The sequence below is a fragment of the Lontra canadensis genome, unplaced genomic scaffold, assembly GCF_010015895.1.
Source record: "Lontra canadensis isolate GAN:19392208 unplaced genomic scaffold, GSC_riverotter_1.0 scaffold31, whole genome shotgun sequence".
Classification (NCBI taxonomy): domain Eukaryota; kingdom Metazoa; phylum Chordata; class Mammalia; order Carnivora; family Mustelidae; genus Lontra; species Lontra canadensis.
Window position 1 is genome coordinate 4,158,375 of NW_022631025.1, and position 24,717 is coordinate 4,183,091.

The following is a 24,717-nucleotide window of genomic DNA, read 5'->3' on the forward strand; positions in this document are numbered from 1 at the left end:
TCTGAAGCAATAACCCCACTGTAGGGATTTCTCACACAGACAATATGGCAAAAATATGAAGTGTCATGTGCACAATGCTATGGGAACACTATTGTTGCCAAACAAAACACAAAAAAAAGCAAGATATAGAATAATGTGCAATGTTAGTACCTTTTTCACGTGAGAGAGGACGGAAGAATACGAATACATTTGCACACACATTTATTTGCGTAAACAAAACACAAGATGTCAAGAAAAATAAGCATCCAAGCAATTACATACAGGAAGGAGAGAAGGGAGTGAAAGTGACAGGATGGAAGCTAGATTTCTTATGTTGGTTCATACATTTAACTTTGGCACCAGGGAACTGCTTCAGCTATTCTAAAACAAAATCAAATCCAAATTAAATACATCAATCTACCCATGTGTCAAGAGTTGTGGTTTAGTTGCTTTAAAACACAGAATTTGAATGAATATTCTTAGAAGCTATATCCTAAGGGTAAAAAGAAAATGAAATTTTGAACTGTTTTAAGTAATCATGTTGGTAGTAATAACACTTTTTATTTTTTGAAACTTTCAAGTGTAAGTAGAATATAATAAGTTACCTTGCTACTGTCACTAAGGAACGAGATTTTCATTGTAAGAGAAAAGATAAAATATTATATCACAATAGTAAAAATCTGAAATTCTAAATTTGGTTTAAAAAAATATACACATTATGATCTGCATTACCTTAATGAAAAAGTTAGAATTTTCCAGTTTGAGCCACTGAAAAGACCTAGAAAAAAATGAGCAACCCTACAGGAGTGAATACACCCCCTTGGGGCCCAAGATTGTGGTCTTCAAATATCATTTCTCACTAAAAGAAAATGGGACTTTTTGGACAAATAGCTAATTCCAGATTTGGGGTAAAAAATACAATTGACTCTGGAACTTATATTGCCAAAAGCAAAGATGTTATTGAAGACTACAGTCATATTGAAAGGATTCAGGAGCCAAACTGAAGTTAACTCCCACTGGGCAAAGACTGAGTAAAGAGAGTAATGTCTGCCATTGATTAAAACATTATCATATGTGTCCAAATTTCCAAGTCCAGAGATCTTTGAAGGATGCCAGAAAACTAAGCCATTATTCTGAGAACTGCTAAATACGAAGGAGAGGGAAAAAGAAAGCATTTATCTTGCTTTTCTGCATCTTAGCATAACCAAATATTTGACTAAGAAAAAAAATTTTTTTTTAATTTTGATAATGGGGCACCTGGGTGGCTCAGTGGGTTAAAGCCTCTGCCTTCAGCTAAGGTCATGATCCCAGGTCCTGGGATAGAGCCCTGCATCGGGCTCTCTGCTCAGCAGGGAGCCTGCTTCCCCACTCCCACCTGCCCCTCTGCCTACTTGTGATCTCTGTCAAATAAAAAAATAAAAAAATTTTTTTGATAATGAATGACAGAATGATTAACTTAAAATCCTGACACTTTGTAATCTAATATAGTCCATCTAGGCAACAACCATTAATAGCTGTTAAAACCATGAGGTAAAAGCTGATGAGGCACTTTATAAGGGAATAATCAAGCTGCTAAGACCTGAAACCCGATCAATTAAATCATAAAGAGAGTCAAAAGTTATTTGATGCATGATGCAATACACAAGAAATAGGCCAAAATGAAACAAACACAAAGCTTGGATTCAATTTATCTGGTATGTGAGGACCAGTTTAATGAAAACGCAGGTAAAATAAGATTGGTCTTGTGTGTTTTTAACTATTGAAGTAGGGTGATGAATATGGGGGAGTATTCATAACAAAATGGAAGAAAACTAAAAAGCTTCAAAGAAGTTGCCAAAAAAAAGTTTAAAGAGTCACCTACAGGGGCGCCTGGGTGGCTCAGGTGGTTGAGTGACTGCTTTGGCTCAGGTCATAATCCCAGAATCCTGGGATCAAGTCCCGCATCGCATTGGGGTTCCAGTTCCGTGGGGAGTCTGAAATCACAACAAGATCACAACTTTCGGATGAACAAAAATGAAAATACAACATATCAAAGTTTGTTGAATGCTGTTAAAGCAGTGGTTACAGGGAATTTTATAGCTGTACATGCCTTATTATTTAAGGAAAAAAAAAGATCTGCTATCAATAACCTAACTTTTCACTGTAAGAAACTAGAAAAGCAAAACCAACCAAGGCAAGAAAAAGGAAAGAAATAATAAAGGGTTAGAGCAGAAATAAATGCAATACTGAAGAGAAAAGCAAGAGAATCATCAAACTATCCAAACAGGGAAAGTGACCATGAAAACAGGGGGAACATTTAAATCACTAAAATAGGAAATGAAAGGGAGGTTATAAGAGAGTATTATGAGCAACTGTAGCCAATGGATTAGGTAAACTAGATGAAATGGACAGATTTTTAGAAACACCCAACCTACTAATAAGACTGAATCATTAAGAAATAGGCTATCTGAATATACCTAGAACTAGTAAGGGAATTGGATCAGTGATTAAAAACTACTCAACAAAAAAAGTCCTGGACCTCATGGCTTCATCAGGAAAATTCTACCAAACATTTAAAGCAGAATTAAAATCAATCACTCTCAAAGTCTTCTCAAAAAAGAAGAAACACTTCCTAACACATTTTATGAAGACAGCATTTACCTGTACCAAAGAAAAAAAGATACTACAAGAAAAGACAACTACAGATTAATTTTCCTTATGCTAATTATACAAAAATCCTTAACACAATACTAGCAAATTAAATTCAGCAACCTGCTTAAAGGGCTCTAATACCATGGCCAAGTGAGATTTATTCCTGGAATTAAGAAAAGTTCACATATGAAAATCAATCAATGGAACACCATCACATTAAAATGAAGGGGGAAAAACACATGGTCATCTCCACTGATGCAGAAAAAGCTTCTCACAAACTCAACAGCCTTTTATGATAAAAAAAAAATCTTAAAAAGGATAAAAGGAAATTATCTCAATATGATAAATGCCACATATGAAAAATCCACACCTAACATCAAAGTCAATAGTGAAAGGCTGAAATAAGTTTTCCTTTAAGATCAGAACATGGAAAGGATTCCTGCTTTCAACACAATTTTATACACCACAGTATTGGGAGTTCTAGGCACAGTAATTACATATGAAAAAAAAAAAAGCATCCAAACTGGAAAGGAAGAAGTAAAATCATTTCTGTTTGGGGAAGCCATCATCTTACATATAGAAAACCCTGAAGTTTATTAAAAAAAAAAAAATTAGAGCTAAAAATGAATTCAGCAAAATCACAGGACAAAAAAAAATCAACATGCAAATATCAGTTGCATCTTTCTTTAAAGATTTTAATATCTTTGAGAGATAGCCTGCATGAGTGGGGAGGGTGCAAGGGGGGGTGGGAGGTGGGGGTGGAAGAGGAACAGGCTCCCCGCTGAGCAAGGATCCTGCAGAAAGGCTAGATCCCACAACCCTGACATTTCCACCTGAGCAGAAGGCAGCCACTTAACTGACTGAGCCACCCAGGCACCCCTCAGTTGCATTTCTATACCCTAACAATGAACAATCTGAGAAGGAAATTACGAAAACAATTCCTTTTACAATAGCATCAAAAAGAATAAATTCTCAGGAAAAATGAACCAGGCAGGCAAAATACTTTAACACTGAAAACGACAAAACATTGCTGAAAGGAATTAAGAAGACCAAAAATAAACGGAAAGACATTCCATGTTCATGAATCAAGAAACTTAATGTTGTCTAGATGTGACTGGCCCTAAATGATCTATGGATTCAATGTCATCCCTGCAAAAAATCCCAATTACATTTTTTGCAAAAAAGGGAAAACTCATTCTAAAATTCATGTGGAATCTCAAGTGACCCTGAAATAACAGCCAAAACAATCAAAAAGAACAAAACTCCAGTACTCATGTTTCATGAGTTTAAAGCATACTACAAGGCTTATCAAAACAGTATGGTACTAGCATAAAAACAGACATTAAAGACCAATCAAATATAATAATAAGAGTACAGAAATAAACACTTGTGTAATAGCCAAATGATTTGCAACAAGAATCCTAAGACCATTCAATGGAGAATAGTCTCTTCAACACATGGTGCTGGGAACACTGGATATTCATAAGCAAAATAATAAAGCTGGACCTAACCTCACATCATGTACAAAAATTTAATTCAAAATGTATCAAAGCACTAACGTAAAAGCTAAAACTATAAACTCTTGGAAGAAAACACAGGAGGGAAGTTTCAGGACATTGGATTTGACAATGCTTTCCTCAATGCCATCAAAAAAAAAGGGCAACAAAAGAAAAAAAAATAGATAATCTGATTAATCAAAAATAAACTTTTGTGCATCATGGGGCATTATCAACAGACTGAAAAGGGAACCCAGAGAATGGAAGAAATATTTGCAAGTCATATATCCAATGAGGATTACCCAGATTATATGTTTAAAAAAACTCCTATAAACCAAACAGATGCAAAAATGGGCAAAGGACAAAAAAATACATGAAAAGATGCTCCACATCACTTATCACTAGGGAAATGCAAAGTTAAACAACAATGATAGTACCTCATGGATGGCTATGATTATTAGGATGTATATATATTATTATATATTAATATATATTATTAGGATCATTAGGATGGCTATGATTATAAAGAAAAAAAATTTAAAAACCTGAGAACAGCAAGTGTTGGCAAGGATGTAGAGATTCAAAGAGACAAAGTAGAATGGTGATTGTCAGGGGCTAGAGAGAAAGGAAACAATGAGTTATTGTTCAATGGGTACAGAGTTCAGTTTCAAATGATAAGTTCTGGAGAAGGACAATGGGTAATGGTTGCACAACAATGTTAATGTACTTAAATGCCACTGAACCGTACACTTTAAAAATGGCTAAAATGGTGAATTTTGAGTTATGTATATTTTACCAAAATTTTTTAAAAAAGAAACTCAGATCACAGAGCTAAAAGTAGGTCCCTTAGCTTCATGATGAGTTTGTATATACAGCACTAACCTCACGATCCACGCAAAAAAAAAAAAAGTTAGTAGGTGGGACTGCATTAAAATTAAAAAGTTATACTGTGAAAAACACTGCTCAAAGAACAAAAAGACAAGCCATAGAGTGGAATAAAGTATTTGCAAAACTCATACTTGATAAGGGACTTGAATCAAGAGCTCTTACAACTCACTTATAAAATAACAAGTAACCCAATTTAAAAACGGGCAAAGAGCTTGTATAAAGAAACATTTCTTGAAAGAAGATACACAAGTGATCAATAAACACATGAAAAGATGTTCAACATCATTAGCCGCCAGAGCAATGAATATCAAAACCAGTGATGTACCACTTCAGAACCACTAGAATGGATATTAAAAAAATATAGTAATAAGCACTGATGAGGATTTAAACAGACCTCATACAGAATTGTTGGGAATATAAAATGGTACAACCAATGTGGAAAATAGTTTAGCAATTCCTCAAAATTTTGAACAGTTACCATATAATTACCAGCAATTGTGCTCCAATACCTAAGACAACTGAAAATATATGTTCATAAAGAAACTCATCAACAAATGTTCATACAGCATTATTCACAGTAACCAAATGTGTAAACAACCCAAAATGTCTACCAACTGATGAATGAATAAACAAAAAGTGGTGTATCCATACAAAGCAATATTATTCAGCCGTAAAAAAGAATGAAGTATCAATGCATGCTACAACATGGATGAACTTTGAAAACATAATGCTAAGTAAGAAAAGCCAGGAGGAAAGGCAACAATATAGTATGATTCCATTTAAGTGAAAAGCCCAGAATATACAATTCCAAAGGGAGGGAGTAGATTGGTGGTTGCCAAGGCTTGAGAGTAGGGGAAAACTAAGAACGATTACTAATGGATACTGGGTTTCATTTTGGGGAGATGAAAATGTTCTGACAGTGGTGACGGTTGCACAAACTTGTGAATATACTAAAATAAATGAATAGTACACTTGAATATAGTGAATTTTATGTGACTATATCTCAATTAAAAAATGCAATGGTAGGGGCGCCTGGGTGGCTCAGTGGGTTGAGCCTCTGCCTTTGGCTCAGGTCATGATCTCGGGGTCCTGGGATGGAGTCCCGAATCAGGCTCTCTGCTCAGCAGGGAGCCTGCTTTTCTCTCCCTCTCTCTCTCTCTCTCTCTGCCTGCCTCTCTGCCTACTTGTGATCTCTCTGTGTCAAATAAATAAATAAAATCTTTTTAAAAAATGCAATGGTAAAAAGGATGAGAGAGAGAAAGATGCAGAAAGAGGCAGTCTCTTGGCTGCCTCTCAACTTCATGAAGGCTGGAACTATGACAGCCACCTTGAGACCACAAGAGCCAGACAAGTCAATACAGAGAAAACACAAAGTACCCGGGTTCTTGATTATACTGCTTAGATGCTAAGTGAGCCAATCCCAAAACTGTCTTTCCATCAGATTTCTTGTTAAATGAGTTAATAAATCCCCTAATTATAAAATGAGGTTGGGAGGGAGGAATCTGAATAGATTCCTAACCAAAAATGATACGGAAAATAACTATATGAGAAGATGCCCAACATGTCCCTTATGCAGTCCATGCAATTGCTGGATAACAGAATTTAAATGCATACTGCTAAGTGAAAAGAAGCAAGTCTGGAAGGCTATATGGTATATGATTCCATTTAGGTACAACTATAGAGGTGGTAAACAGATCAGTGGTTGCTAGGGTGGAAGGGTAAGTTAAACAGCTGAACCACAAGGGACTTTTTCAGGCAGTGAAACTTAACGTGGAACACTGTAATGGCAGGTAAGTGGCACTGTGTATTTGTATCAAAACCCACAGACTTTCAGAATGCAAAGAGTGAACCTTAATACATGTTAATTTAAAAAAATATTTAAGAGGTCAGAGAATCTCAGCATGGACCACAGAATGTGACAAAGAGCTAACTGTATTATGTATGAATCAACTTGACTGGAGAGAGCAGGGGGAAAAGTTTGTGATCTAAGTAACATTAGGAATGAGTAGAGTCTGTTAGACTGAAGGCAAAAGAAACTTCACATAAGCACTGTACTAACTGAAAAAATGTGTTCCCCATAGGGGTACAGATAACAATTCTAAAACCAGTGTCCTGGAACTGAACAATTAAGTAAACGGATGGCAAATGGTGGGAGTTACTTTTTTCACTGCCTGAGTGGAAGGTTATAAATAAACAAAGGAGGAGAGATAGAATGAGCCATGTGGTAACAGATTAGATTTGGATATCATTATGAACTTATTCTAGCTTCACACAGATACAGACAGGCACATATAGAAATATTTATAGATATATGCATATACACAGACTAATATTCACACATATATTTTCCTTGACCTGTCACCTGAGAACCTAAAAGTAATGACACCCTGGCAGCCCAACAGCACTTTAAATATTTGGTACCCAGGTCTTGGTTTCAAATACAATTTTCCAACAAAGGAGAGAGGACTCCTTGGAGAAATGGTTAATTCTAGGACTAAGGCAGGAAATATACAAGAGGAACTGGGAGCATCTTGCAGTGCCAGAATATAAGTGTTAAAACAACAACATTAACAACTAACAACAAATAAACAAAACCTAAGAAAACAACAAAAACATGGGGATATGTCAAAGAACTCCCAATGGCTAAAGCTGGAGCAGTATGAGCAACAAAATAAAGTCATATTGGATTATAACTCAAATTATAAAATAAATATGTTTATACTAAAAAGATGATGTAGTAAACAAACGGGGAGGAAAACAGACAAAACTCCTATGCAGAGAACTCCAAATAATTTACATAGGTACTCTGCACTCAAGAAAGTGAGGCATAACTTCCCATTTTTCGAATGTGGGCTGCACATACTCTCCTCCAAAGAGTAAATATAGAAAGAGGGGGAAAGAGTAACTTTATAAAGAAAGGTGACAAACACTACCTCAAGAGAAAATGTTAATATCAACAGTGATTTTTTTTTTAAAGCTTTTATTTATTTATTTGACAGACAGAGATCACAAGTAGCAGAGGCAGGCAGAGAGGAGGAAGCAAGCTCCCTGCTGAGCAGAGAGCCTGGGATTATGACCTCAGCCAAAGGCAGAGGCTTTAACCCATTGAGCCACCCAGGCGCCCCTCAACAGTGATTTTTTTAATCCTTGATATAATGTAATGAAAATGGCACTTCATTTTTGTGGGCTTCCTCCCCCAAACCCATAATCTCACCCTAGTATTGAGGAAAACATCCGATGAATCCCACCTGAGGGACAGCCTACAATATGTCTAACCAGGACTCATGAAAATTGTGAGGGTCATCAAAAAACAAGTAAAGTGTGTGAAACTACCACAGCTCAGAAGAACTTAAGGAGACATGACAACTAAATGTAATGAAATATTGGAACAGAAAAAAGGCATTCAGTAAAGACCAAGAAAATATGAATAAATAAAGTATGGACTTTAGATGATGGTAAAGTATGGACATTGGTTCACTAATTTTTATAAATATACCGTATTAAGATGCTAATGATAGAAGGAAATGGGTGTGGTGTTTATGAAACCGGTCTATATAATCTTTGCAATTGTTCTGTAAGTCTAAACTACACTAAAATAAAGTTTTAAAAAATACATGGACAACAATACCAAAAGCATCCTGAAGGAGGAAAGGAAAAAGAGTACAGAAAATATTAGAGCAGGGCTGGCAAACTATAGCCCACAGTCTAAATCTACCACCAGTTTTTGTAAATTGTTCTACTGAAATTTAGCAATGCTCATTCATTTAAGCATGTCAAAGGCTTTTTGTGCTACATTGGCAGAGCTGAACAGTTGCAAAGCCAAAAATATTTACCATCAGATTTTTTTTTTTAACTGATAAAACAATTCCACTTACAAAAGCATAAAAAAACCTAGGAATTAGTTTAACAAAGAAGTGTAAAAGTTGTATACTGAAACAAAATAAAGTTGAAATAAATATACAGGTATTCCATGCCCATGAATCAGAATATTTTAAATTGTTAATATAGGGCGCCTGGGTGGCTCAGTGGGTTAAACCTCTGCCTTCAGTTCAGGTCTTGATCCCACGGTCCTGGGATTGAGCCCCGCATCGGGCTCTCTGCTCAGCGGGGAGCCTATTTCTCCCTCTCTCTCTCTGCCTGCCTCTCTACTTGTGATCTGTCAATAGACAAAAATCTTAAAAAAAAATTGTTAATATAATTCTCCAAGAATGGATCTACATATTCAATGCAATCCATATCAAAATCCCAGCAGTCTTTTATTACAGAACTTGATGAGATGATCCTACACTTCACACAGAAATGTAAACAACCCAGAATGGTCAAAACAACCTTGAAAAAAAAGTAGTACAGTGGGAGGACTCACAGCTCATGATTTCCAAAATTACTCCAAAGCTATGTTTACAACAGATTCTTAACAGAACAAAGTTTGCTGGCCCCAAAGTAAGTGGAATACGAAGGGGAGTTTACAAATATCAGTAACCGATAAAGTATCTGAGAAGCTGCTGACATTTCTTAACTACCCTGAGCAGAGGCCGGTGCTTCCCCACCAAACCCCTATAGCCTCTTTGCCACACACAACTATTTTCGCTCCTATACTACACAACACCTCTCAAAGGCAAGGATCTCAACAGTACTTCTCGAAATGTACCCTGAACTCAGCAGGTAACAGGTTTTGTGACAGAAAAAGCCGACTTCCCATACCACCCAAGGCATATTTGTGAACAAATTCCCAACTGTGTTCGTGTTTTAGCAACTGTGTGCGGAAAGAGAACGTAGTCACCTCCTGCCACTACAGGCTTGAGAACTTCTCAGGTCCATAGCTCAATGTTGACGAGCCAACTTGACCAGGATAATTCAATGACTTAAAATAGGAATGAACCATATCACCCACTTATGGCCAGTGAGATATGAGGGGAAATATGTCAGGGGGCTTATGGACTTTCCTTCATTCTTCTAGGGACATATATCAAAACATTACTGTTTCCAGTGTGAGGGCACTGTTGTGTAAGCATGTGATACTTAGCAACGACAGCCAAATGGACACCAAATGTGGTCAATCCTAAAGACCAAAAACCAGCACCCTGGGAAGAGCAGAGTATATGAATGGAATGAGCCCACCCGGCCTTTGGTGATATTATACTGTCAAAATAAGCACACAATTCCTGTACCTCCAGATCAACTGCAATAAAAAAAAAATTCCATTATTATCAAGTGTATCATTACACCATGAACAATGTTAAGCTATTAAAAATAAAATAGTTTGATTTTAATGGGTAAGCTAAGGAACTAAGACTGCAACTGTAAACTGTTGGTTCCATTGTACTTCTAAGCAGAAGAATGATTTTAAAATACATTTTAGTTGAAAACTGGAACCCCAGAGTTGGAAGGTACTGCCATAAGATTCAAACTCATCTCTTCAGTACTACTGAAGGCATTTAGAAGTATGTTTCACTATAAGCTCTTAGTATTTTAAAAATTCAGACACTTAGAGGACTTCTTGCTCCATCAGAAATAAATTCCTTATCAGAAATCGTTTAAAATATAAACACAAAGATGAAGAACACAAATAATTTTAAAACAAATAATTATACCTGAACGTTTTGCTTTCTTCCTCCTAATACTGGAATGCCAGTAAGAAAAACAATTTTGTTGCTTCTTCAGATGAAATAAATTTTCTACAAAAATTATGAAAATTTTCTCAGCATTGCATTAAATAGCTGAATAAATACAATGACTATGATGTTGGATATACTAAGCATTTACTAAACATTTGTAAGATAACTTCTTTTAACTCAACTTTTCAAACTCTCTAATTTGCCAACATCACCTGACTTAAAGCAAACCAAGATGCCAAGGACTGCTTTTGTAAATATTTCTATCTCTATCAATCTTCTTTAAGAATGAAAACATTCAGGGGCGCCTGGGTGGCTCAGTGGGTTAAAGCCTCTGCCTTCGGCTCAGGTCATGATCCCAGGGTCTTGGGATCGAGCCCCGCATCGGGCTCTCTGCTCAGCGGGGAGCCTGCTTCCCCTCCTCTCTCTCTGCCTGCCTCTGTCTACTTGTGAGCTCTCTCTCTGTCAAATAAATAAATAAAATCTTTAAAAAAAAAAAAAAAAAAAAGAATGAAAACATTCAGGGCACCTGGGTGGCTCAGTGGGTTAAAGCCTCTGCCTTCAGCTCGGGTCTTGGGATTGAGCCCTGCATCGGGCTCTCTGCTCATGAGGAAGCCTGCTTCCCCCTCTCTCTGCCTCTCTGCCTCCTTGTGATCTCTCTCTCTGTCAAATAAATAAATGAAATCTTAAAAAAAAAAAAAAAGAATGAAAACATTCAATTCTAAGTGGTTAATTCACTAACATACATCTGTTGAGTTCTATTATGTCAGCTAGATGCTGGGGGCAATGGTATCAACAGAAGATACTATCCCTGTTACCATTTCATGGGATATAAAATTTTAAATTCAAAATTAAAATAAAATTTTAAATTCTAAACACTCTAAAGAGCTACCGCAAAAGATCCTAAGCTATACTAAGGCAAAAATTATCCTAAATTATGCTTTATTCCCTTTTTATAGGTGACAAAACTCAGATGCAGAGAATTCAAGTAACTTGTCCATTTCACACAGTTACTAAGTGCCTAGGCTGGTGTTCCATCCACACACCTCCAGAGTGTATGCTACTAACCACTTTATTATTTAAACTACCTTTCTTAGAGAGCCCAAAGTTCTCCACAAGTAGAAACAGCACATATATATGACAATTACCATGCACTGAGGCAACCTAAGTAAGAGGTGACAGGAGCCAAATTTAGACAGTTCCTCAGGCCAGGTGCAGCCCTTTACTTATTCACCCCCCTTGCCTTTCCCACACTAAGGAGTCTGGCCTGGTTCAGTGTGTATCTGGACAAAAGAACAATCTCCACTAATCTCTCACTTGCTTTCTCAACATGACCTGAAAACATCAGATGAACTAGAGCATCTGGCTTTTGTGAATCAGGTCATCTGCCTTCAACTGGAAAAAGATAAGGCTGAAAGCTACTCCCATTTGTCCCAAACATGATCCCCAACTCAAAGATCACAGTACACAGCAAACATCAATGACTTGCCCACATGAGAGCAGAAGAGAGAGGGGATGTCATATACACCAACTGACTAGCACTGAGTTTCCAAAAATAAACCCATACATCTATGTTCTGCTGATTTTTGGCAAAAGTGCCAAATACATTCAAAAAGGGAAAGAACAGTTTCCTCAACAAATGATGCTGAAACAACGGAATTTCCACATATAAAGAATGAAGCTGGAACTCTACCTTACCCCATATACAAAAGTTAACTCAGACCAGATAAATGATCTAACCTAAAGCCACAAAGCTTCTGGAAGAAAACAGAGGTAAATCTTGAATTTAGTTATAGATTCTTAGACATGGCTCCACAGCAACAAAAGAAAAAGAAGATATTGGGCTTCATCAAAATCATAAACTTTTAAAATATACCAAAACCCTAAATGTAAGACATAAAACTCTTGGGCACCTGCATGACTCAGTCGGTTAAGCACCTGCCTTTGGCTCAGGTCAGGATCCCAGGATCCTGGGATGGAGCCCATATGGAGCGCCTTGCTCAGAAGGGAGCTTGCTGCTCCCTCTCTCTCTGCCTGCAGCTCCCCCTGCTTGCACTCTCTCCCTCCCTGTCAAATAAATAAATAAAATCTTAAAAAAAAAAAAAAAAGACCTAAAACTCCTACAAAATGACATAAGAGGAAAGCTTTTAACACTGGATTTGACAATGATATACTGATATGATACCAAAAAACAAAGACAACAAAAGTAAAAACAGGTAAGCTGGATATTACCAAAATTTAAAACTTCTGCACATCCAAAGATACAATCAACTGAGTGAAAAGGCAACCTATGGAGAAAATATTTGCAGCGCATGTTGTCTAATAAGACGATAATTTGCAGAATTTATCAAGAACCCCAAAAACTCAAAATAACAACAGTAACAACCCAATTTAAAAAAGAGCAAAAGACTATCAAATGGCCAATAAACATATGAAAAGATGATCAAAATCACTAATAAGTGAAATGCAAAATCAAAATGAGATACCACCTCACATTCATCAGGATGGTTACTCTCCAAAACAAAATGAAAACCAGAAAATGACAGATGTTGGTGGGGATGTAGAGATACTGGAATCCTTGTGTAATGTCGGTAGGAATTTAAAATGGTGCAGCCACAAAGGGAAACAGCATGGTGGTGCCTCAAAAATTAAAAATGGAGGGGCACTTGGGTGGCTCAGTGGGTTAAAGCCTCTGCCTTCGGCTCAGGTCATGATCCCAGGGTCCTGGGAACGAGCCCCACATCAGGCTCTCTGCTCTGCACGGAGCCTGCTTCCCCACCATCCCCCCGCCTGCCTCTCTGCCTACTTGTGATCTCTGTCAAATAAATAAATAAAATCTTTTAAAACAAAATTAAAAATGGAATTATCCAATAATCCAGTGATTCCACTTCTAGGTAGGTCTCCAAAAGAACTGAAAGCAGGATCTCAAAGAGAAATTTATTTCTACAATCATGTTCACAAAGGCATTATTCGCAATAGTCAAATAATCACCACCACCACCACCACCACCTAGAAGCAATGAAATATTCAACAGATAACTGCAGAAACAGAATGAGGTATACACATAAACTGGAATACTATTCAGTCTTGAACGAAATCCTGAGGCACACTACCAGTCTTCAACAATCTTAAAGACAACATATTTCAACATGTGTCAACAACAATAGTGAGGATATTATGCGAGTGTCACAAAAGACTGTGATTCCACTTAAATGAGGTATCTAGAGTAGGCAAATTTAAAGTAAATGAAAGCAGAAAGGTGGTTATTAGGGAATGGGGAATAGGGTAAATGCCTTGTAATGGACATAGAAGTTAATTTTACAAACTGAAAAAGTTTTAGAGATTGGTTTCCCAACAATATAAATATATTTAACACTACTAAACTGCATGCTTAGAAATGGTTAAGGCATTGGGGCACCTGAGTGGCTCAGTCTGTTAACTGTCTGCCTTTGGCTCTTATCAAGATCCCGTGGTCCTGGGGTCGAGCTCCCTTGCTCCGTGTGGAGCCTGCTTCTCCCTCTCTGTCTTTACTCTCCATCTGCTCATGCTCTCTCAAATAAGTAAATAAATAATCAAAACAAAGAAAAAGGGGGGCAAAGTGGCACCTGGATAGCTCAGTGAGTTAAGCATCCAACTATCCAACTCTTGATCTCAGCTCAGGTCTTGATCTCAGGTTTGTGAGTTCAAGCCCCACACTGGGCCCAGAGTGGAACCCACTTTACAAAAAAAAAAAAAAAAAAAAGGTTAAAATAGTCAATATTGCAATATATCACAATGTTAAGAGAATTTCTTAAATCAACTGTATTTCAATATACTGGCAACAAACAACTACAAATCTGAATTTTTTAAGAGTTCACATTTTTAATACATTTACACTGGTATGTACAATAGCATCAAAAAATATGAACTACGGTAAAATCTGACAAATGACGTGAAATAGCTATATACTGAAAACTACAAAATACAGGTGGGAAATTTAAAAGACCTAAAATAAATGGAGCAGCACCTCCTTCATGGATGAGGAGACTCAATGTTGCCTCCAAATTCTTCCCATACTGATCATCAGAGTCAACAAAATACCAATGAAAATATAAACAGGGTTTTGGGTTTTTTTGGTATTAGTCAATAATCTGATTCTATACTTCTTAAATGTAAAGGACCTAGAATAGTCAAAACAATTTTAAAAGAAAACAAAGTTGGAAGCCTAACACTCTATTTGTTTCAAGTATTAGGTACCTCCAGTAATACAGATTAAGTGGTACTGATATAACAATAGATGAAACAGAGAATCCAGAATAGACTGACACACATATGGACAACTGAAAGTGAATTTCCAATAAAGTGCAAAGACAATTTAGTGAAAAAAAGGTCTTTTCAGGGGGTATACGTGGCTCAGTTGGGTTAAGTATTGGACTCTTAGTTTTAGCTCAGGTCAGGATCTCAGGGTTGTGGGACTGAGCACCAAATCAGGATCTGTGCTCAGTGCTGAGTCGGCTCGAGATTGTCTCTCTCCTTTTCCCTCTCTCTACCCCTCCCCACCACATGCTCTCTCTTTCAAATAAATAAAATCTTAAAAAAAATAAAAAAAAAAAACCTCTTTCAACAAAGCATGCAACAATCAGTTATCCATACACAAAAAAAACTTCCATCCACACTGCACCATATTTTAAACTAATTCAAAATGGTCATAAACCTAATTGTAAAAATCTAAAAAACTTCTAAAAACACAGGAAACAAGCACTTCTTAGATGTGAAACCAAAAACACTATCCATTAAAGAACAAATGAATAAATTAAATTTCATGAAAATTAAAAACTCTGTTCTTCTAAAAGCACAGCTTGGAAGAAAATTTTTGCAAAGCATATATTTAATAAAGCACTTACATCCCAAATGTATAAAGAACTCTCCAAAATCAATTTTAAGATAATAATCTAAAAACAACAACAAAAAATAGGCAAGACTTAAGCAGACACTTCACCAAGAAGATATAAAGATGGCAAGTAAACTTACAGAGAGATGTTGAACATCATAAGCCACAGGGACATCCAAATTAAAAACACAGTAAGATACACTACAGACCTATTACATGGGCTAAAACTAAGTGTTGAGGGGCGCCTGGGTGGTTCACTGGGTTAAAGCCTCTGCCTTTGGCTCAGGTCATGATCCCAGGGTCCTGGGATTGAGCCCCACACTGTGCTCTCTGCTCAGCAGAGGGCCTGCCTCCCTGCCTACTTGTGATCTCTGTCAAATAATTAAATAAAATTAAAAAAAAAATAAAAAAAAAAAGCTAAGTGTTGAGGATGTGCATGAAGTGGAACCCTCACAGAGCTAGTGACAATGTAAAACTGTACAATCACTTTAGAGAAGAATTTGGCAATCTTCTTAAAAAGTTAAACAATACACCTATGTATTGTTTCTGTCTGTCTATGATTCACCATTCTGATAAAAGTATATCCCATACAAAGATTGGTGGACAAATGCTCATGGCAACTTTATTTATACTAGCCAAAACCTGGTGATAAACCAAATGTTCATCAATGCTGAATGGACAAATTGTGGCACATCTCGGCAATGGAATACTACTCAGCAACAAAAAAGAATGCACTGATTTATATACAATACGGGTAAATCTCAATTTATGCTGAGGGGGAAAAAAGCCAAACTAAAAAGAGCATATGCTAAAAAATTAAAAGTAAAATATAGGGACAGAAAGTAGATAAATGCTTGCCTACGGAGTAGGTGGAGAGAAAGGATGTAAAATGGGCACAAGAAAACTTCTGGGAGTGATATATTCACTATCTTGCTTGTGGTAATGATTTTACAAGTGTATACATATGTCAAAACACAAACCTATACACTCTAAACATAGTTTTTACTATGTCAATTTTATTTCAATAAAGCTATTTTAGAAATATAAGCAAATATAAAACTATGTATTAAAAAGTCAGGGAGCTAGACAGAAGTAGACACAATTTCGCAGATATTATATGTTTTAGCAGGTTATTTATTATAGTTGATTACAGGTACTGATGACAAATTTGTCTTCAATTCTCATAAAGCAATGCCCTTACATGCCACAATGTCTTTCTCCAGGGCACATCTCAAACTTTGTAGCCTACTTGTGAAGGTTCTATGAGACACTGAACTGGAAGAAAGTGGGGAGCAAGGCAAAAATGAAGAAAGAGGGGGAAAGAAGGGGGAGGACGCCATTAAAAAAAAAGAGAATGAGAAATAAAAAGATGCTTCTGTCAGGTAATAAAACACATTTCTCTCATACATATAGTTTACACCATCCTTAAAAATGAAAAAATCTATTTCTGTTATGAAGAGAAAGTTTTACCTTTTTACTTTTACCATTGCTACTGAAGCTTTTCCTGGATATTCTAGCTCATATAACACAGAAATACATAAGACACAAAATTATCATCATTTGCAAAACTGATCATTACCCAGATACACTGGAGAATTATTATTTTTTTTTAAAGATGAGGCAAAGGGGCGCCTGGGTGGCTCAGTCGGTGAAGCGGCTGCCTTCAGCTTGGGTCATGATCCCAGGGTGCAGGGATTGAGCCCCGCATTGGGCTCCTTGTTCAGCAGAGAGCCTGCTTCTCCCTCTCCCTGCTGCTCTGTCTACTTGTGCTCTCTATCTCTGTCAAATAAATAAATAGAATCTTTATTAAAAAATATAAAGATGAGGTGAAAACTACCAGTGTCAGCAATAAAAACAGTAAGGATCTTAGAGTAGTTTGAAAAAGCCTAAGAGGCTATTAGGAACGACTTCTTGCCAGTTAATCTGAAGGTGAAATGGACAAATTCCTAACAAAATACAATTTACTAAGACAGGAAAAGAAAAATCAAATAGGAAACCTAGATTACTACATTACCCCAGCCCCAAAACCATAAATTCTACAATTATTTTACCAATATTACACAAAACCTTCAGAGAAAAGAAACTAGAACTCCCCAACTTGTTTTATAAGGCCAAAGCATATTATATAAATGACAAGAGGGAAAAAAAAAAAAAGAAGTAAGACAAGCTTATGTCATTCACAAGCCAAAAAACTGGCTTCAAGTTAGACTGACTTCTTTATTAACATTTATTGATCATCTCCTTAAAGACTATTTCAGATTAAAAGATACACAGCTGTAGTCTCTACCTTCAAAGACTTAATCTAGTGAAAGAAATGGTGGAAAAGGATGCTCAAATATCCTAAGAAGTAAGATCTACAAAATCCTGCCTATACGAGGCCTGAGAACAACATAACTGCAAGGATAAGCCTTTGTTATGACAAAGGCTAACCGTGATAATACTGAGCTAACTAGAAATTTACATAATTCTAAATATAAAATACAGTAAATGTTTCTATGAAAGCACCACATATTTGCTTTTCTAAATTGCAATGTATCTACTACTTACAAATGCTTTCAGTTTCTCCCCTTATCTGCCATAATTTACTTAAGAGAGGTTGCTATGCCAATGTGCCAGTACTATTTTATTACTGAAATGATCGTACTGGTCCCTAACAGTGTCAAGAAACAATTGAAATAATTTTCCCTACTATGTCCCTAGATACTCTTTTATCTTTTTATAAACATAACATAGTCATTTTAGCATTTTTTTTTACCTGAAGCTGCTCTTGAGTATTATTTCCATTTGCCTACATAATAAATAATATTCTTGTTCTCAAAAATCAAAATTAACCTTTATAGAAAACCTTCTGAAACAGTCTTAGGAAAATCAACTTAAGAGACAGCAAATGTCACCAGAACAACATTGATCCTGAGAGACCTCGTATCAGAATTCTTAACCCATTTCTAAGCATTGGCTTCTGGAGTCCAAGAACATCCTGAAACAGTATGCTAAACGTGGTTGTATTTTCTTTGCAGCAAATTCTTAATTTTCATCAGATGTTCATGGGTAAATAATGCCAAAAAAACCTTTCCCCTTACCTGGCTATGAAGGTTAAGTATAATGGAAAGTATACATTTAATGATAATGCAAACAATTCTGATAAAACATCTCAAGTTGTTTGTACACACATGATTAGGAAAGGATAGAGCAAAGAGGAAATAATAAAACAAGAACATGTTTGCTAAACACATATCCCTTTTCTACAAGGCAATGATCTTTTGAAGTAAATACTTGATTCCCTTTTATTACCCAGATCAATACATTTCTCTGCCAGTCTCCTGGTCAATTCATCTCTTTGACAAACAAGGTTGAAAAGCTGTCAGCAGGTTCCCTGTGTATGGGCAGTCTCCCCCACAATTATTAGCTTCTAAGAAACTGAAACAGTGAGTATCACTGGAATCAAGCTGTAAGGAAATTCCAATACATTAAAATGAAATCAAGTCATGGAGGCTGCAGGACATAGCTCCTGGAAGTGATACCAGACAGAAAGTGCAAGCAGGAAAGACGCATAATTAGGTTGCCAGGATACAGTATGAACCTACATGATTAAAGGCATTCATTTGCCTTCCCAGCCACCACACATTCCAAAAAGCACCAGTGTCTGAACTGTGCCACCTGCCCATGCTAGTCATTTCACTAAGTACAGCAAGCATCAGAAAACTCAGTCCATATTTGCTGCAGTTTATCAATACTAACTCCATGCACCCTCAGAGACCAGGAAAGACTGGGCAGGAATGTACTTGTGCCCAAATTATCATATTAGCATCAGGGTCCACAGGAAAAGGAATCAGGGAATAGTGTGTCTAAGTGTCCTTGAGTAAACATCCCTCAAAAGTTCTAGCTCTAAGCACATAAAATTAGGAACTTTAATTTTTAGCAAGTCACTGGCAGGGATCACCTATACATACTGACCAATCATTCATGCCAAAAATAATGAGAATTGGGGCACCTGGGTGGCTCAGTGGGTTCAAAGCCTCTGCCTTCCGCTCAGGTCATGATCCCAGGGTCCTGGGATCTAGCCCCACATCCGGCTCTCTGCTCAGCAGGGAGCCTGCTTCCCCGCCCCCCCCCCAGCCTGCCTGTTTCTCTGCCTACTTGTGATCTGTCAAATAAATAAGTAAAATATCAAAAAAAAATAATGAGAATTAGTAACAGCTAATATTTATTGAGAACTTACTAGGTGGAGGGTTGCAGTAACCCTCACAATCCTCTGTGGTAAATACTATTATTAATTCGGAGATATTATGTAACTTGCCCAAAGTTATGCAGGTAATAAAAGGTGGGAACTGGGATTCCAAGCATGCTCACCTAATCACTATGCTATAATGCTTCAACCTGCCAGGTTATTTTTCTATCCAATAAACCAAGGGAGCCAATGAAAAAATTTCAGGACAGCAATAATTATATTTACATGTTAGATCACACTGATCAACACCGTGGACAGCAGACCAACGGTGAGTAAGCAAGGGTCCCCCCAAATAAGTCAAAATCTAAGCACAAAATGCTGAGGAAATGAACCATAGGGATGCAGAGAATAAAAACCTAAAATATGTGTCTGGTAGAATTACCTAGACCTGGTAACGTACTGGAAGTTGTAAGCATGGCAAGGGATGAAGGAGGCTACCTCTCACGTTACTGGCGTTGCCTCTGGTTAGTAATTACCATCTATCAATTCAAAGACAGAAGGAGGACCTGGCAGTTTGGTTTAGCTTAGAGCGGGGAGGAAGATGACAAGTCTACTTTTTAAATAACCAAAAACAAAACGAGAAAAACTAATTCTCTGGAATTTCCTTCCCTCGAACACAAAACTCTCTTTATGGAAATCTTGTCTTTGAAACGAGCAACTCCTAATGCTTTTTCAAAAACTAGAACTCACTTGAGCAAGGAGGGTCCTTCAACATTCCTAAGCTCTCCTGCTACAGAGGAGACACTGAGTGTCAGGCTTGTTGAGACCTTGTCTAGTGCGCCCTGGTTCTCACAGAACCAAGACGAGAAACCAGCTCTTCTGGCTCCATTCTACTTACTGCTCTCCTACTTCACCCACCCTCCCAATTCTCCTAATGGAGACTCACCTCACCAAGGAAGAATCATATAGCGTTTTTCAAAAGCAAATACAAATACGTAAGCTGAAATGTGAGGCCAACTGCATACACTTAATTTTCCTAAAATTTCTAGTTTTCTTTGTGTTAGTTTCTAGTCTCTGTAACGTTTCTGTATTTCCTGTCCTAAATAAACTCCCCCCACCCCCGCCCCTCCAAAAGTCTTTAAGAAATGACTGGCTCTCTATGCTAAGTATTCCACCACAGCAAACCAAAGCGCCACTGACAAAGCCTGCTCTGCCGAATCTGGGCCACTTAAGTCACGGCTTGGAAGCCTCCCGAACTTGGCGTAAAACCGGGGCGCGAGACCCGCCTGCACACGCTCCGCAGCTGGGCCCTGGCCTCAGCAGCTGGCTCCGAGATCCTGCCCCTGGAACGGCGCGACCGCGGGGAGGAGGAGGAAGCGGCGGAGGTGCTGCCCAGCCTCCACAGCCAACTTCCCGGTTGAGGCCCCTACACGTCCATGCAGGCTCGGCCAGGAAATGCACCACGGAAATCTCATCGCCAGGCTCACGTCTGGAAAGTCTTGAAAGAACTACATTATTTGTACTAGGGGCCCTGTGTCTAGCGCTCTTTGAAACAATAACCCCCTCGAGTTCTGTGTGGCCAGCAGCGGCGCTGGGAAAGCCCAGTGGTGAGGAATCCAATGGCCGACCCCGGAAAGGACGGGCTTTCCGAGAACCGGAGCCAAAGCCGACGCTCCATGTCTGTCCAAACCCCGGGGGACGCAGGCCCCTGCCCGCACCGCGCAGCCCAGCGCCCGGGCCCCACCCAGGCTCCCCTGACCCGGGGCCTCGGGCTAAGCACCGCGGCCGGAACCCACGCCCGCGCTCACCGAAATGCCGCCAGCGGTCTGCGCGCCCGGGCGCTTCTCCGGCATGGCTCCCGCCGCGGGCTCCGACGCCGCCTGGTCCTCCGGCTCCGGCGGCGGCTCGGCACTCATGCCGCGGCCATGCCCGCGCCGGCTCGGGACGCTCTCGGACGACGGCGACGCCGCGAACGCGGCGGCAGGGCCCGCGCCCTCATGGGCTCCGCGGCCCGCAGCGGCCTGCGCGTCGGGCGGCGGCGCCAGCGGCGACGCGAAGGGCTGGAAGGGCAGCTGGGGCTGGAGCCGCTGAGGAGACGGCGAAGGGACCGCAGTAGCTACTGACGCCGCCGGCCGCAAACACCTCCACTCTCCCCGCTGGCCGCTGCCTCCAGGGACGGTCAGGAGGCCCCGCCCCACGCCTAAGCTCCCGCCTCAACCTCCGGGCCCGCGCCAAAGGCCTTCAGCAGCGCCTAGCCCACCTCGGGCCCCGCCTCCGCGTCTCCAGACCAGCCGCGCGCCGGAAGTACGTCATCTCCCAGGACCGCCCCAACCGTACTTTCTGTTTCCTGAGACACCGCCTAGTGTGGCAAACCTACATAGAGGCGCGGGATTTTTGTAATTACGGCCCCTGTGGAGTGATTCCTTGTGTACTCGTCAGGTACAGAATGGACACGGTCTGATACGGGAAAAACTCCCCCCACCCCGGTCGGGAATCCAGAACTGGGAAAGTGCTGTATGCACTGTATCTAAGATATAATGTACCTCCCCAAAATCTACAGAAGCTGCTGGAGAGCTCAGTGAGCGGTGGGATGCGTGAGAAGGACAGTATGAGGAAACGTACAAACCCCTGTTCCAGTCAGTAGCTACTTGATGGCTCCAACGAGGCGGATATGAACTGGTTACTCAGAATCACAGAACTTTACGTCTGAAATAACGATATAGCCTGTTCTGGGCAAGGTGATGATGTATAAAAATAAACAATACTAACCCGGGCTTCGTAAATGCTGCTCTCATGATTACTGGCCATAAAGGACCTTGTAAGATACCACATCTCCATTTTGCAGGTGCCAACCCAAGCTTCAAAAGGTAAGTGACTTGGGAGTTACAAAGCTAAGGTAGCAAACAGGTAGGACTATTGCACCAATTTGGAGTACAGATAAGGTCAGAATATTTTTTCCTGCTAGAGGGTTGAGCATTCAATGCCTCCTTGAAAGAAGAGGAATTAGCTTGAAACCCTGAAGACCTTCCGTCTTTCTCCTTATTAGGGAAACCCAGGTAGACTTAACTAACAATAAAATATGTCCAATCAGTCCACCGTTGATTTACATCTTGTGTTATTACTATGAGAGTTAGTAAAAGGAAATCAGAAGCTTGAGCTCCCATGCCAGAGCATCATTTGTACACCCAGCAGAGAGAGACTCCCCTTGCAAATCTATGGTGCTTTAGCTACTGTATTATTCCAGCAGGAGGAAGAAGGGTTATCTCCCCATCTCCACCAGCCCAACCAATGAAAAGCCATTATACGTCAAACCCTTGGTTTACTCCAGTGGACTTTTTCTTTGTAACAGCCCTCCCAACTTTTTCTGTAAGAGAACCTTCCTCTCTTTGGTTCTTGGGGCTTGTCTATGATTTTAACACTAGCTTCCTTGCTTGCCCTGGATTGCAATTCTCTGATATTTCTGAATAAACCCATTTTTGCTGGTAAAATAACAGGCAGTTTTATTTTTAAAGTTAACATTTCAAACAGTTCATGCACAATCTTAAAGATTTTTGTGTGCTCTGACATAGTCTATACACTGGCTTAGGTCCCTCCCAGGCCTTGAGCTAGTTTAACTTTGGTGTCTTAGTTCAGGCTGCCATAACAAAATACCATAGAGTGGATGGTTTAAACAACAGAAACATTTCTTACAGTTCCAATCTGCATACAATATTGTAGCATAGAAAGATTGTAAAACAATAATGTTTGATCTTTTTAAAAAACATCAATCAAAAAAGAATGAATATTTCTTTAATAATGATTGGCTCTAGAATTAAAAATATTTTTCATATAAGCTTCTGATTTGGGGCTATGAATATATAATAGTATACTTTTATAATCAGAAAAAGAAAACAGACCAATTTCCCAATCTAAAAAAATATAATGAATTCTACTTCTCTAGTTTCCTATTGTTACATAGCAAATTACCTCAGACTTAGGGGCTTAAGTCAGCACCAGTGTATTACCTGAGTGTCTCTGTGGGGCAAGAATCTGGCAGATTTTAACTGGCTTTGCTGAGGGTCTCACAAGGGTAAAATCAAGATGTCACTGACTACAAACTCATCTGGAAGCTCGACCAAGTAAAGGTCTGCTTCCAAGCTCTCAAGTTATTGCTGGACTTCATTTCCTTGTGGTCCTATGACGAAGGGCCCCATGTTCTTGCAGGCTGTTAGTCAGCTACTCCTCTCAGCATCTGGAGGCTGTTCTGTTACTTGCTGAGTGGTCCTCTCCACAGCAGTCTGCTCTTCCCACATCTCTCTGAGACTTTACCTTCTTTTAAAGAGCTTAGTCGAGTAAATCAAGTCCACCCAGGATTATCTCCTTTTTGATTTACCCGAAGTCAACTGATGAGTAGCCTAAACACAGAAGTGATACCTCGTGTATTCACTGGGCCTGCCTGCAGTCTGGTGGAAGGGTAATGCAGCATGTGTGCACTAGAGTACAACAATCGTAAGGACCATCTTAGAATTCTGCCTGTCATACCAGACACTTCTTTAGAACAAGGAACTTATTTCACTTATCTTTGTAGTCCCATGGCCTGGCTCAGTGCCCAGAATGTAAGAGATGATCAGTGAATGCTTGTAGAAGAAATTAAGCCAGTTAATACTGTTTCAAACAGGGTGAATTTAGGAAGAAAAGCCCCATAGTATGTATTGGAAGTCTTTCCTACTTCATTTTACTGGATTCCTACAGTATATTGTGTGTTGCTAATCCTGTTTTGGAAGGCAGAAATGTTCATAGGGACAAGTGGAACTAGTGACAGTCCAGAGAGTTTATAAACAAGAGCATTCCTCTTGTTTTTACCTGGTATATCTATGTCAAGTTTTAGAACTTTAGCTGGAATTGATAGTTGAGGCTTGTGTGGATCAGATACTTAATATAAAAAAAACACACTTGTGATTTTTCACTGGAAACTCTTAAGAAATAGACAAAAGGAAGTGGTAGCAGTAGTCGTTGAGAGACCCACTTGAGCTGGGATCTATTTCACCAGTTATTGCTTGTGTGACCTCAAAAAAGTGTTTTAAAGTCCGTAAT

At 39.0% G+C, this 24,717-nt stretch overlaps 1 protein-coding gene across 5 annotated transcripts in view; it reads right to left on the bottom strand.

Annotated features, from left to right (window-relative positions):
* Window positions 1-21,787, bottom strand: part of MFSD14B (major facilitator superfamily domain containing 14B) — a 71,142-nt gene extending 49,355 nt beyond the window's left edge. For 2 of the 5 annotated variants that reach the window (XM_032866483.1, XM_032866484.1), the window contains exon 1: window positions 21,453-21,787. In XM_032866483.1, the coding sequence (XP_032722374.1) occupies window positions 21,453-21,560 (108 nt within the window). In that variant the 5' untranslated portion in view covers window positions 21,561-21,787. Of the gene's footprint in view, window positions 1-12,519; window positions 12,560-21,452 lie in introns of those variants that run through there. The other 3 variants (XM_032866482.1, XM_032866480.1, XM_032866481.1) reach the window with 3 other exon arrangements.
* Between the last annotated feature and the right edge of the window lie 2,930 nt (window positions 21,788-24,717).